The sequence below is a fragment of the Ictidomys tridecemlineatus genome, chromosome 14 (assembly GCF_052094955.1).
Source record: "Ictidomys tridecemlineatus isolate mIctTri1 chromosome 14, mIctTri1.hap1, whole genome shotgun sequence".
Classification (NCBI taxonomy): domain Eukaryota; kingdom Metazoa; phylum Chordata; class Mammalia; order Rodentia; family Sciuridae; genus Ictidomys; species Ictidomys tridecemlineatus.
This window is the reverse complement of record NC_135490.1, coordinates 7,577,545-7,593,538: the sequence shown is the minus strand read 5'-3', so window position 1 is coordinate 7,593,538 and position 15,994 is coordinate 7,577,545. Positions and strand designations below refer to the sequence as shown.

General features: G+C 33.8%; 1 protein-coding gene across 14 annotated transcripts in view; it reads left to right on the top strand.

Annotated features, from left to right (window-relative positions):
• Positions 1 to 15,994, top strand: part of Hmbox1 (homeobox containing 1) — a 162,604-nt gene that overhangs the window by 67,248 nt on the left and 79,362 nt on the right. For all 14 annotated transcript variants that reach the window (XM_078030810.1, XM_078030809.1, XM_078030808.1 and 11 more), the window contains exons 3-4: positions 1,053 to 1,132; positions 9,850 to 10,326. In XM_078030810.1, the coding sequence (XP_077886936.1) occupies positions 1,110 to 1,132; positions 9,850 to 10,326 (500 nt within the window). In that variant the 5' untranslated portion in view covers positions 1,053 to 1,109. The remainder of the gene's footprint in view (positions 1 to 1,052; positions 1,133 to 9,849; positions 10,327 to 15,994) is intronic.

Genomic DNA, 15,994 nt, shown 5'->3' with positions numbered 1-15,994 from the left:
ATCCTCAAACTTAAGATCCTCTTCCCTCAGCCTCCCTTGTGACTGAAATTATAGACATGCACTACTGTGCCCTATTAAAAAGAAAAAATTTAGAAGTCTTTAGTAACTCTTTGAAGTAATCTGTATCCAGTTTTAATAGATGCTGAAATTGAGACTTAGAGGAATTAAGCCACTTAAGCGTATTCTAGCAATAAAATAAGTAATATATACTTAGAACCAGGAATTACCCTATAGTTATGACATTTGGTTATGTTCATGCCAGGATTTGTTTTTTCTTCATAAAGGACTTCTTTATAGCTGGATGCAATGACACATGTCTATAATCCAAGCAACTTGGGGGGTTGAGGTAGGAGGATTACAAGACTGAGGCCAGCCTTGGCAATTTAGCAAGGCCCTAAGCAACTTAGCCAAGACCCTGCTTCAAATTAAAAAATAAGGCAGGGCACTGTAGTGCATGCCTGTGATCCATGATGCTGGGGAGGCTGAGGCAAGAGGCCTGAAAGTTCAAGCCAGCTTCAGCAATTTAACCAAGTTGCCCTAAGCAACTTGGTGAAACTCTCTCTCAAATAAAAAATAAAAAAGGTATAGGGATGTAGCTCAGTGATAAAGTGCCCCTGGGTTAAATCCCCAGTGCCAAATAAATAAGTGAATGAATGAATGAATGAATAGACTGGAGATATAGGTCAGTGGTACCCCTGGGTTCAATCCTTAGTACTTCCCAAAAAAGAATTTTTTATAAATGACTGATGTTAATATCAAAAGGTATCTTGAATGTCCTTATAATACATATATTCTGTTGCTTATTTGGGTTGTTCCTGGTAATAGATTGAACTTAGATATTTTCAGTACTTATTTCAAGTGAGTTGTTTGGACATCGTTGATACTTTTCTGATTTCTTAAAATTTTGCTTTAAACCAATGTTTTATTTCAAAATAATCTTAAAAAACATTAGTTAATGGTAGCTCAGTACCCTTAAGTTATATAAGTAAGACTTTTTAATTCAACACTTGAGTAACATAAATATTTCTCAATTTTCTATCTTTATTCTACAGAATGGTAAAGAACACTGATCATCTCTGGAAAACTTATTGATCCACCTCATGTAAAGTATGCTCAGTTCCTTTCCAGTGGTGTAAGTATGTAATCTTTCTCAATTTGTATTCTCTGAGTTGCTTTAATAAATTATTATGTTTATGATTCATATTTGACTTCAGACATTTGTAGAATATTTTAGAAGAAGAATCAAATGGTCTGTCTACTTGATATTAAGATGAGCAAGTGTCATAATTATTTAGTAAAGAATGAATTTTCAAATCTGTCAATGTTTTATCATTTGTTCAACTCTAGATTTTGACATTGTTTAAGTTGAGCCTGAAATTACTTAATCATTTTTCACTGCTTAATAGAGATTGTGAGATGGATAACAAACTATTGAAGAGAGGTAGTGTCAAGTTCTTTGTGACAAGCAGAATGGGGGAGCATGTTACCATAATACTGCTTTTTGTGTGCAAAATTTCTTTGCCTTAGCCATTTCTCTTTAACTACATTACCATCCCCAGCAGGTAATCTGTTAGCTGATGTAGTTGTGGCCTTTCTTTGGAATCGGGCAAAAAATACAAATTGAGATGATGGTATTGTGTTGAGAGTGTTTTTATGCTAGAATATGAACTGTAACCACCAGTTCATATTAAATAGCCCTCTAAATAAAAGTATTCCGGGAATTTCAGATATTAGGAGAAGATAAAGTATCTATTAGCTCATTAAGATCATGTTTAGAGTCTAATGCAGAGTGCCTTTAGCATAAGTATTTTCTAAAATTTGGTGGAGTCTGTCTTTCACTTAAATTTCTTCTGTTTTGGTTGAAAGTTCTATAATCCAATAAATAGACATTAAGATAGGTTTTCCTTGTTATTAAGGTTTTTCATTAAAGTTTTTCTCATCTCATTGATTGTATGATTTAGTGAAAAGTCTCTGAAATACATTTAGAGGATGTGAACTGTAGCCTAAGTTTCTGTTAAATAGCTATAGCCTTGGGAAGACACTTCATCTTTCGGGGCCTTGGTTTCCCCTTTTTGATCATTTATTTACTTATAGCTCTTCTCAATAGCCATTATCAATGACATCCTGAGGGCAAAAATTTTTGCCTGATTTGTTCATTGTAGCATCCTTTGTGATTCGTATAGGGTCTTAACACATAGTAGACACTCAATAAATATTAATTGAATGAATGATTTTTTTCTAAATGATCTCCAGTTCTCTGATTGTAAACCCAATATATGTCTTCCTCTAAACTTTCTTGTTTCTACTTGAATTTTGTTGGATGTGATAGATGGTGATAAAAAGTCACACAATTATTAACATATAAAGATTTTTTTTTTCAGGTTCACAATTCTTAAGTAGGGGGAGAATAATACAAGCAATTGGTAGATGAGGTACATTTAATTTCATAGTTCCAAAATTATTCAAATATGGTTGCTCAGTTAGGCTAGAAGTTGGCTTTTGTGTGAAGTCTAAGACGGAGAAATGGTTCTTGGCTAGACCACCACATTGGATGCCTTATAAGACACGTAGACACATAAATAAAGTCACTTGATTCTAGAGGACAGTATTGGCAGGTAAAACTTCAAAGCCCAAGACTTCTCATGCCTGAGCTCTTGAAGTATTGGTCAGACTCCTAAGGTCATATGTGTTTTAAATTCTAGAAGTTGAGGTCAGTAACTCACATAAGGGGTCTGATGAGGTGTGTTGTAATATTCCTGAGAAAGAAAGGGAGGTTCCCAAGGGCAGAGGTATTGACTGCAAGTTCTCATAAAGGTCTGATAAGATTTAATATTCTCAAGGTGGGAAGAAGAGTATCTCCAAATTCTCATGTGTAGAATCTAATAGGCTGTTGCACTCTGGAACACAGAGGGAATATGTTCCCAGTTCTTATAGAAAAATAGCGTGTATCATTCAGGTAGCGAACTGTGTCTCAGGAATCATTTCAAGACCACATAACAGATTTTTTTCACCAGATGTGCATTAAGATAGCTACAATTAAAAAAAAACTCAGTGATAATTTAAACCATCAAAGAATGCTTAACACATTGGAATATAATCCTACTTCTCTCAAAGTTCTTTTTTTGTAGACCATTATCTCTAGTTAAAGCCTCTATTATGTTTTCATCAGTTCTCCTATTGATTTGAATTAAAGAATCATTTTTACTATACTCTTAAGCTCAGTTCCCAATAGAACTTCATTTCTTACTTGTTCTCAGTTGTCATTTTCTTATTTTAAAATTGCTGTTCCTTTGATTACAGTATTATTGAGAAAGAAGGCACTGTTCCCGTAGTGAGTTAGGCTTGAGTACGTCTTTAGCTGATGAATATTATTATTGACTCTACCATGTATTAAATCATCTTGCAGTAAACACCACATGTGCAAAACAAAACTTATTTTGCCTAATCATTCCAGATAAAAAAATAGAAACATCAGAATCCAGCTGAAGAAGATACTTTGTGTTTTAAATAAAGATCCAGTCAAATCCTATTAACTGTAGATGTTAGTAAGGTAGTAATGTCATTTTTACGCGTGTGATTTCAAGGTTAATCATTCATGAAGGCTTTAACCTTCTTTGCTTTACATGTTTGTAGACTTGAGTTTATAAAAGGATGTTCTGGACTTCATGCCCAGTCAAGAAAGGTATAGGTATATTTTAAATGATGATATAATTTATTGCAAAATACTTCATTGTTGTGGTCTCATGATTATGGTCTTTTCCTGAAATGTTGGTTTATGAACCAAGCATAATTCCCTAATTTAATTGTTCTTTTGTATTTTAAACATTATCTCTTATTATAGTGTTTAAATTCTTCTCACATTATTTTCAATTATTGTTGGTCTGTGTCTGCATACAGATTAGTAATTTAAAGTGAAAAATGCCCCTCATTCTTTGAACAATCCTTGTACATAAGGAAATTAATTCAATTCTTAAATGTTATCTATTTGTTATAAAAGAATTGCTGGTATCATGGATTTAGATGACCTTTATAGGTCATTTAATTTGATGATTATGTGTTTAAACTAGGTTAACTTATGATAAATAAGTGTGAAAATATCATAATGTTTGCCTTTGTTTATGTTAATGCATATTAGGGTATTGTTTTCAATATCTAAGAATACTTTTGATCTTGGTGTTTTTCTCACAAAATACTGTATCTTTGGTGTCAAATGCGTGATTTGATTATGCTTATTTTACCCTTGGCATTCTAACTCTATGGTGATCATCCATTCCCTTCTAACATCTATTGGTCTTTTTGCTTTAGCTATATCTTTGCATTATAGTCTTCTCGTGGTAAAAGTTATAGATATTTTATTTAAACAAGGTAAAGCATAAAGGGAAATTTATTCTCTCCCATAATAAAGCAGCAATGAGATCAGTAATGTTTGAGACTTAGTAATTGCTGGAACAAAAGACGGGAACACTGCAGAGCTTTTTTCCATTGTTCTCTGCGTTTCTTGGTATGTCTACTTTATTATTCCACAAACTAGCTTCCTGTGCATGGTAAAGAGTTCGCCAGACTAGCATCTTTCTGTAACTAAGCACAGTTATAGTGACTACCCTTCTTATCCCCAGTTTTATTAGAAATTTTTAAGGAGAGTAAGCCTTGGTCTCTTTATCAAGCTCACCCTATTGTGAGTAGCATCCCCAAGAACATGTGTTTGGAAATAGCTAGATGTTCTAGGCAAACAAAATAATAAGTGCCTGCTGATTCTTTCTTTTTGTGACCTCTGATATAAAAGTGGTTTCTAATTGTAAATGAATGCCGAATAATAGAAAATATTACATAGTTTTGGCTGAGTGCAGTGGTATACGCCTTTAATCCCATGAATTAGAAGTCTGAGGATGGAGAATCATAAGTTAGAGGCTAGTCTGGGCAACTTAGTGAGACCTTGTCTCAAAATAAAAAAGGGTGAGGGTATAGCTTAGTGGTAGAGCACATCTCCGTTCAGCCCCTAATAACTGACACATGTACACATATAATGATAGTTTTGACTGTGAAAGATAGCCCTGACAGTTCTGTTTCATGCGTTGGGGTGGATGGATGCTTTTCAGTAATAGGTGAAAGTCACATAATTTACTTTTGTTTTATGCTAATACACAAACAGGGCAAGATTTAAAGAATTAGAAACAAATTGCTGTGTGCTCTAGTATAAATAGAATTGAAAAATATCATGATTGATCTTTTTTGTCCATACAATAAAATATTTCTTGAAGTCACAAATCTAAAGATTAGCTTATGAAATATTTTGATAGGATGATGAATGAAGGTAGCAAGAGAATGGTTCTTTCTTCTTTTCAGTTCTCCTCTTCTTTCTTTCCTCCCCTCCACTTCTCCTATTTTCATCTTCCTCCTCCTTCCTGCCCTCCCCCACCCCTGGTACTAAGAATTGAAGCCAGGGTGCTCTACCACTAACTTAAATGTTCAGCCCTTTTTTTTTTTTTCTTTTGAGACAGGATCTTGTTAAGTTGCCCAGGCTGGCCTTAAATTTGAGGTTATCCTCTGTTGACCTGAGTAACTGGAATTCTAGACATGTGCCACTGTGCCAGGCTGTCTGTCTGATTTTCTGGGGGTAAAGAATGATGTATATGAACCAAAATTTACCCAGAAAATAAATTAAGGGTAAATTATTTGGATTTGGCAGCTTCTTTGAGAAAGAACTGCCTAGAATTATTATATTGCTGAGCACTTGATAGAGTAGATTAAGTGCTGAGGATTTAAACAGAAACTAAAGTGTTAAATGTCTCTTATATCTCTTATACACTGTTAGGAAAATGCTTTTTCAAGAGATTTAACATTTAAGTATAATAAACTACTGAAGTGTACAAACTAGTAGTATCCAACTTGGATGAGTTTTTTAAGATAACGCATGTGTGTGTCAATGAAGATACTTGAATACTACCAACCCTACATAATATTTATAATTTATAAGAGAATGTGTGAATTAAACAAGGATTTTAGATCTCTTTTTTGGAAATGGGTATCCGGGATTGAATCAGGCACTTGACCACTGAGCTATATCCCCAGCCCTATTTTATATTTTATTTAGAGACATGGTCTCGCTGAGTTGCTTTGAACCTTGTTGTTGCTGAGGCTGGCTTTGGACTTTAGATCCTGCCTCAGGCTCCCAGAGCTGCTGGGATTACAGGTGTGCACCACCATGCCCAGATGGTTTATAGATCTTTTGAAATTGAAAAGGTTAATGAATCATTCTGGTCAAAAGTTTTTTCTCCCAATGAGATAATGATATATTTTGGCAGAGAAGCTAAAAAGAAAATGAATAAAATATACTTACAATAACCAAAGCATTTAGAATAGCTAACAATTGGAAAAAAACCCAAGTGCCTATCACTATAATGGATAAAGAAACAGGTGGTCTAGTCCTACAGTGAAACATTACTCAGCAATGAAAAGGAACACGCTGCTGATACATCATCATCATTAGTGAATCTCAAAATATCTAAACTTAGTGAAAGTGGCTTAACACGTAAGATTAAATAGAGAGTAGAAATGAGATTTTAAAACAGGGAAAAGTAATCCATGTTGGAGGAAGAAACACCCCGAAGTGCCGGGGTCCTGCCCTAGCGGGGTCCAGGGAGTCCTGAAGGATGAGTGGCGTCAGCGAAAAGATGAGACAGGAGTCGTTCCGTTCGAGCAATCTCCAGAGAGAGAGCTAAAGCTGCTTTCTCTGGGTCCCCCTTTTATTACAATTTTTCTCATCATTATAGATTCACAATACGTCATTAATTATATAATTTAAAACTTTGCCAAGACATGACATTTCCTTAACCATGATTAAGGGTACATTAATTTACACTTTTCCAGGATATGACCTTCAGTTATATAATTATTAAAAGTACAGAATCATTAATAAAATATGTCACTAATTTACATTTTTCAGATTTTCCCAAGATTTACTATTTTTCCCAAGATATGTTATTTTCTTATTAACTAATGCCAAACTACGTAACCAGACTCTAAGTCTCCTAACCAATCATTAACCTAAAGTACACTTGTACTTTATTTCTAATCTAAAATTCCCATCTAAAAAAGCCCCTTTAAATCTTATATTTAAAATATCCTAAAGTTTATAAATCATCCTTAAAACATATCAGAAACCTATACAACTAAAGACTTAAGAATTTCTAAACTTAAGAATCTAAATAAAATAATATTTCTAACATTATTCTAAAACTGTGTCTTATAAAGCTATTTTAATTAATTCCTAAAATTATTCTCATAAAACTGGTTGAGCTGCTTTCTCAAAGAGTTTCTTTGTTTCTCAGTCAAGGTACACTAGTTCTCAAAGAGTTTCTTTGTTTTTCAGTCAAGGTGCACTAGTTCTCATGACCTTTCAGAGGATGATTGTTGTCCGTTATTAGGTTTGTCCGCAATGTACTGAGATAGAAGAACAGCCTTCTACTTTGTCTGTGATATGCTGAGGGGTAGTAGAACAGCCTCCAAGGCATGAACTACCTGTTATGTTCTAGCCATCTGAAATTTAATTTGTTTGGCATTTAACATACTCATACCTCCTGTGAGAAACATAAGCATGAAAATGCAAAGTCCCAATTACATAAAAAAGGGTCTCATGGTTTCGGTTACCCATCAACCAGCGTGGCTTTGCCAGCATTCATCCTCACTGTGACCCTGTCAAGACAGTGGGAGAGCGGCTTTGCCAACACTTTTTCTCACTGTGACCCTGTCAAGACAGTGAGTGGGGGATGGCCTTCACCACTGAAGAGTGGTAGCCTCCAAGGAAAAAAGACAGGGCTTATCTGAGGAGGTGCTTGAGGAAATTTCCTGAGGTGATAGTATGATATGAAAGTATGATATAGGCAGGTGTGTGTACTTCTCAAAACTCTAGGATAGTAAAACATAGATTGGTATACTTTTTTTTTTTTTTGTACAGGGGATGGATTGTACTTAAGGGTGCTTGACCACTGAGCCACATCTCCAGTCCTATTTTGTATTTTTTTTATTCACTGAGTTGCTTAGCACCTTGCTATCGCTGAAGCTGGCTTTGAACTCGATCTTCCTGCCTCACCCTCCTGAGTTGCTGGGATTACAAGTGTGCACCACCACATCAGGCAGATAAACTTTTTTTTTTAAATGTAAATTTTACCTCAAGAGGAAAAAGTCACCTGAACAGTCTAAGCTCAAATTGATGATGTACATGCTATAGAAATGTCTGTAACTAATTTTGAAATGCATTCAGAAATTCAATGAATTGGATGATGTATGGATAAAGGACTGGATGTACATAAAATGATGCAAATGTCAAAAAAGTGAATGGTCATATCTAGGTTTTTAGTGTGTGGGCGTTAACTGTAAAGTTATTTTTAACCTTTTTATATATTTAAAAATTTCATTATAAAATATTGGAGGAGAAACCTAGGCAATCAAGAAAGAATATAGTAATCATGAAAATAGGTTTTGGGTTTTTATTTTTATTTTTTTATTAGTTGCTCAAGACAATGATCTTGACATATCATTCATTTGATTCAAATAGAGTATGAATTCTCATTTTTCCACGTGTACAGATTGCAGGATCACATTGGTTATAGAGCCATGTATATACACACAGCAATATTAGTGTCTGTTGTATTCTGCTGCCCTCCCTATCCCCCTCTCCCCTCCTCTCCCCTCCCATCACCTCTCTCTACCCAATCTACTATGATACTTTTCTCTCTCTCTTTTTTTCCCCTTCCCCCTCACACCATCCTATATGTATTTTGTGTAATCATGAGGGTCTCCTTCCATCTTCCGTGCAATTCCCCTTCTCCCTTCCATTCCTTCCCACTTCTCTTCCCTGTTTAGTGGTAATCTTCTTCTCATGCTCTTCCTCCCTACTCTGGTTTGAGTCACCTCCCTTATATCAGAGAAGACATTTGTCATTTGTTTTTTAGGGATTAGTTAACTTCATGATAGTTTGTCACAAGTAAGTTCTGGAAGAAAGCAGACTATAATATGTATAGGGGCAAGGCAGATATTGTGCCTACAGACACAAATGAACTACAGCATATTAATTTCTATCCATACAATGTTTGTTTGTTTTTAGTTATTAATAAGCCTGGTTTAAAAACTATGGAGACTTAATATAAAAGTTCTAGATTCCTGCCAGCTTAAATTTTGTATATGATAAAAGTGGTCTTTCAGATCAGAAAAGAAGCACGTTCTTCAGTGAAACATATTGGACAACTATTCATTTACAATGAAATAAAGCCCAAATCCTTTCACATTGATTAAGAAAATATAAATTCTAGATGGAACAAAGATTTCTAAGTTATTTTTGTTGGTACATTATAATTATCCATAATGGTGGAATTTATTGTTACATATTTATACATGCACACAATATAACAGTTTGATGGAACAATAGATTTTAATTATAAAATCTATTACTAGAACCCCCTAGTACTTCAGTAATTAGAGTGATTTTATCTAAATGGTGTTTAACTAGAGACTCAAAGGAATATAGTAATCTTTATCCAGAATCCTTTGATTCTAATAAGTCCTACTGTATATTGAAAAGTAAAGAGATTTATGCTTTTGTCAGTAAGACATAGGCTTACATTATTTTTCTATTTTTTATCCAGAGTTTTTGGAAGGTACAAAAAGTACTCTGAACTTTAATTTCCTAATGTTTTGCCATGGCAAAAATATTCTAGCATGGGCCATCTCTTACTATTTTCCATAAAGAAGTTGATACAGAGATAATAATTCTTCTGCTCTGCATTATCTATAATGATGTGTTTGGTAGATATTGTCAATTTTAAAAAAAATTTATTTATTTTTATTTTTTAGTTTGCTGGAAACCATGTCTCACTATACAGATGAACCCAGATTTACCATAGAACAGATAGATCTGCTTCAGCGCCTTCGGCGTACTGGAATGACTAAACATGAAATTCTCCATGCCTTGGAGACTTTGGACCGTCTTGATCAAGAGCATAGTGACAAGTTTGGAAGAAGGTCCAGTTATGGAGGAAATTCATATGGGAACAGTACCAACAATGTTCCAGCATCTTCCTCTACAGCTACAGCCTCTACACAGACCCAGCATTCGGGAATGTCCCCATCACCTAGCAACAGTTACGATACCTCCCCACAGCCTTGCACTACCAATCAAAATGGGAGGGAGAATAATGAGCGATTGTCTACATCCAATGGGAAGATGTCACCAACTCGCTATCATGCAAACAGCATGGGTCAGAGGTCATATAGTTTTGAAGCCTCAGAAGAGGACCTAGATGTAGATGATAAAGTGGAAGAATTAATGAGGTTAGTTACTTTGCTTATTAAGACTCTCCAAGAATGTCTGTGTTCTTAGATTATTTTTTAAGTAATAACTGTATTTCAGTTACTTAACTATTAGAACTGATATTTTTCATTCCTTTCTTTGGAAATGAAAGAAACTGTATTCAAATATTATGATTTTCACTTCTCTACTTTAGTAGCACCTCTCCTTTTTTTTTTTTTTTTGCTAGTTGATGAACTCTTTCATTCTTTCTGTTTATCAAAGGTTAGTTTTCTCTTTGTGGCTCTAACAGCTAATTTCTGTCTAACAAAAGTTAGTTTAATCCTTTACTGTATTGTAAGTACTTTTTCTGAGGAATAAGATAATTTTATTTGATACTGAATATGTACATTCTTCATTTTTTCTTCTAACATTCGAAGCCACAAAATAATTTAAGCAACTGTTTGACAAGAAGTAATTTTTAGTGGAACTACCATGCACTCATAAAAAGATACAAAAAAACGCATAATTTTTAGGAAGATTGGCACTATTTTTGCCTGAAAGAACCTTAAGTTCTAATTTTAGCAACAGATGCATGCACACGCAAACACACACACACACACACACACAATTACAAGTTAAGTATGAACACTGAGAATTTTAAACTTCAAGAAGAGATGCCCACCTTGAACAGAGGTAATAAAGAAAGGTGTCACACGAGACACTGGGTCATTATGAGGATGGCACTGTGTATTTTCCATTGCTATCTGTGGCCTTAGCCTAGAATTTTCCTTAGCACATGTTAAGTGCCTTATATGTTAAGTGATTGAATGAATTTGACCTCAACCTTAAAGGATAGCCACTGTTTTAAAAGATGAAAACTTTATTTAAAAAATAAATAAAACCATATTTAATGTTAAGGGATTAATATGATACCAGAAAAGATAAGATATATCTTTAGTCTGATAATGATTATAGATGCAGAAGCTTATTTCTTGCTTTTATAATTATGTCAAAATGAATCCTACTGTAACTAAAAAGAACCAATAAAAAGAAAAAACAAAATTCCAGATGCAGTCTACCACTAAGCCACATCTCCAACCTTAGCTGCTGCTTTCGAATGTAATACATGTATTGTTAAGATTAAAAAGGAGAATTGTTTGGGCATATATAGTAAGATGAACTTTTGAAATATAATAAGATGAACTTTTAATTTTCCTGAGTAGAGAAGATGTCAACAATAAAATTAATTTTTTAGGTTTTAGTCTGTTTTTGTTGTTGCTGTTACTTATTTTTTATAAGCTTTCAATATAACAGTTAATTCCCAAGTATGTATTATAGTAACAAGAAATATGGGCCACTGTCATAAAAAGGAAATACTGTAAAAGATGGGACAGTCTAATAAAGATCTAAAACCTTGACTTTTAACTCATAGTTTGACATAATACTTCATTTCAACTGCTTTATATCACAAATAAGCAAAACCTGTTAAAAACAACTGGAATTTATAGTTAAATCCCACATTACACGTGTTTGAGTTCCATCATTAAATATTATACATTATAATTGGTATTTAACTTGCATACTGTCACTTGTTGCATAATTAGAATACTCTCTTGCTTGAGTGAGACACTATCTTTCCTTTTTTTTCTGCTTCCTTCCTAGAATTGCTTTTTTTGTGTCCTTTACTCATATAGGGGGTCTCCTTGGATCTCCTGGCATCCTCTGGACCTCTGCCATTCTCCCTTCCTCCAGTGTGGTCCCTGCTTCTTTGCTCAAGTTTATAGAAGATAATCATAAAAATTAAATAATTTACCCAAAAAACCTTAGATATTATGTAACAGAGCCTAAATTATAACCCCATGTTTTTATTACCAATATTTTGCTGGTATATGTTGCTACTGTAAATAAATTATTCATGTTTATAGATTTTAATAAGACTTTAGGAAAAGTAGTTTATATAACTGGAGACACAGCCTTACTGGGCTTGCCTTTCCCCTTCCCAACATGATATTTATCACTTCAGATCAATCACTTATTTACCAGATGAATTTTTATTGCTGGAATGTTAGAAATTTTTTTGAACAGTATATCTTTGAGTATTCCTTGTCTGCCTAGGTATGTACTGCCCTTGCTGATCACTCAGCACTGGTGACATTACAAATGCCTTCCTGCCTTCATTTTTATGTATAAAATCCACCTTTTCTGGTTCACATTGAGAAAACTCTAGGCTAGATGCATTTTCCAAATCTCATAATCCACTGAGTCTATACTGGATTATAATTTCAAGGTACACAGTGGAGATAGAATGGCATCAAGTTATAATTGTATACCTGAACAACTTGTTAAGAAAGGGTCAGAAAGAAAAAAAATGGCTACTTTTCCCATTTTTTTAATTAGGGTAGGGAATAAAAAGGCAAACTAGCATGTGAATTTTAATAAACTGGTGAATATGACATTTTAGGAAAGACTTTAAAACCAAGAATGATAGCTCATTTCACATTTAATGTCTTTTTAAAAGTATATCTATTAATATATGAATATACATAGGAGTGTGTGTCTACATCTGCTAATAGTATGCATCTACTAAAGTTTATTTGCTAATTATATATGCATCATGAAATAACAAGGCTCATCAGAATTAATGAATAATGGCACATGTTAAGGATGTTATTCTTAGCCCCCATGTACTAAATCTTATGAGTGTGTTAGTATTTTATACAAAATATGAGACTCTCCTAAAAGTTGATTGCCTGTAGGATTGAGCATCCTTAATTAATAAAACTGAAATCTGAAATGCTTGAAAATTAAAAATTTTCTGAGCCACTAATATAATATAGGTAGAAAGTTTCACAACATTATTAATGCACACAGTTATTTAAAAATATTACATAAAATTGCAGACTATGTGCATGAGGTATACATGAAACATAAATGAATTTTCTGGTTACACTTTGGTCCTATCCCCAAGATATCTCATTTCCTATGTATATGCAAATATTTCAGAATCTAAAAACACCCAAAATCTAAAAAGTTTCTGTTGCCATGCATTCAGGATAAGGGATTCTCAGTCTATATTTACTTGTGTAGGTAAGGTATTATATGTTTTATAGGTAATAAGATGAAATGGTCATTAAATACAATTAACATGTTGGGTATTCACATATTGTAGCTTTTCTTTTAGTGTATTTTTTGTTTTGTTTTTGTTGTTTATTTGTTTGTGGGTTTGTTTTTTTTTTCCAGTACTGGGAATTGAACCCCCCAGGGATGCTTTACCACTTACCACTGTGCTACATGTACCCTATCCTTTTAAAAAAATTTTCTGGGAAAAGGTCTTGCTAAGTTTCTAAGGCTGGTCTTAAACTTGTAGTTCTTCTGCCTTATCTTCATAAGTCACTGGGATTACAGTTATGTGCCTCCACACCTGGTTTGTGTTATTTTAAGTTTTAATGTTATGCTTCGTATGTCTTCATGGGTGGAAATTTTTATAAGTTTTAATTCAAATGTGAAGGACATTAGTATGCAAGTGTGAAATAGAGGGTCTTAGTACTCTGCTTCATCTATGGGTATCTATGATATAGATAAATATTTTTAAGAAATCTAAAGAATGCTCAATCTATGTTAAAAGAATATGAAAGGCCTTAAAGTACACCATTTTAAAATGTGTCATCTTTAATATGTTTTGTTCCAGAAAATGAAGCAATGTAATTTGAAGCAACCATAAATAACTCTTTTTCATCCTGATTTGGGGAACTTAAACATACCTGAGAATAAGAATAGATCAGGTTTCCCATTTTACAGCCTTTACAAACACATCCCCCACCTCGGTTGTAGATAGACAAAATACCTTTATTTTGTTTATATATTTTTATGTGGTGCTGAGGATCAAACTCTGTCTCTCACCTACCAGTGAACTACAACCCCAGCCGTTAACTTTTTATCTCTTAACTACAGATTTGTTCACTCATTTCTTGAATTAAGTATTATGTTATGTAAACCTCATGATGAATGAGACACAATCTTTGTGCTAAGGGATTTTACAGGGTAGTAGGAGAGATAAGATTAGAAACAACTATAATATAGGATAACATGTAATATATTAGCATGTGAGTAGTATAATTGAATTGTTAAGTTTAGCCATTACAAAGAAATCTTTTTCTTAGCTTGAGGATGAGGGAGAACTTCTCTAAACAATTGACATTTAAATTGTGTCTTTTAAAAAATGGTGATTTGATAAAGATGTATTGCTGTGAATTCCTTCAGATAGCAGGTTAACATGGAAACTTTAGCAAGTTATAAAAATAAAGACATGTCTGTAACTCCAGTGGCTTGGAAGGCTAAGGCAGAAGGATTGCAAGTTTAAAGCTAGCCTCAGCAATTTAGTGAGAGATTAAGCAACTTAGTGAAAACCTGTCTCAAAATATAAAGATATAAAGGGCTGGAGATGTGGCTCATTGGTTAAGTGCCCCTGGGTACCAAAAAATAAACAAATACACACACACATACATACATACATGCACACATGCAATAGAGGGTCCAAAGGGAGAAATTTCATCCTTATGTGGAACTCACCCAGATGAATCTAACATAACAGTGATTTGAAGAAAATAGTCATGGTGATGACCTGAATTTCAAGTGGTTAGAAGCAAATCAAGCAGTAGCTTATCTTGGAAGTAAGCTGTCAAATCAAAGATCAGCCTACTCTTCACTTTAGTTCACTAAGACTTTAAGAGTTTGAGATTTTATAAGAGAAAGGAAGTAGAAGGGATTCGTTCTCTTTAGAGAATATGTCAAATTTCAGATGAAGAGAGGAAGTAAGGAGTAGAAGTCAAGAGATCAGATTTGGAGTAAATGAAGTTTTCATGTTAGCAAACTGGTGATTTTCTCAGAACACAATGAGGACAAGAACAGAGGCAGGTTGTTAGAAGGCTACAAATGAAGAGAGAATGAAGGGGATATATGAAAGTTTAAATATCAAAGCAAGTCCAGTAGAATAGAACTCTTTTAATACTTAAGAGATTTTTGGCACAGTGAAAGTTGAATAGTGTTATTATTTTGAAAATACATTTAATAAAGCCAAATAAATAAAAGAGTTATAGAACTCTTCCCATAGTGCCTTAGAGTATCTTGTACAGATATTTACTTCAATATTTTTATGATTATAGGAGATCATTAGTTTCATCTTTTCTTAGAGTCCTGCCTGAAGTTTTACAGAATAATAGTCAATGTTTATTATAGCACTTGTATAATTTCACAGTTTTTTACAGTGAATATATATAAAACACACACATGTATAAATATCTAATATTATTCAGTATTTCATTTCTTAGACAAAAAATTTTCAAGCCCTTTGAAGGGTTTATTAATGTTCTGGTTTTACCTGATGATGAAACCAAGGTGTCTACATATACCTGTGTTTATTTTGTTTTATTTGTGGGGCTGGTGGGAATTGAACCCAGGGCCTTAAGCCTGGTAGTTAAACATTTCAGTCTCTGAACTAGAAGACTAGGCCACCCTGCTACTCCCCCTGTATCTTTTTTTTTTTTTTTTTAATGCTAGAAATTGAACTCAGTGTTTTACTCAGCAAGCACTCTACCACCGTGCTATGCCCCAGCACTCCCTCCTCACCCAATCTTTAGTTTTAGGTTTTTCTTTCAAGAAAGCTGCTGTCTGGTAAAGACATTAAAACACTTTGTTTTGTTTTATTGGGGA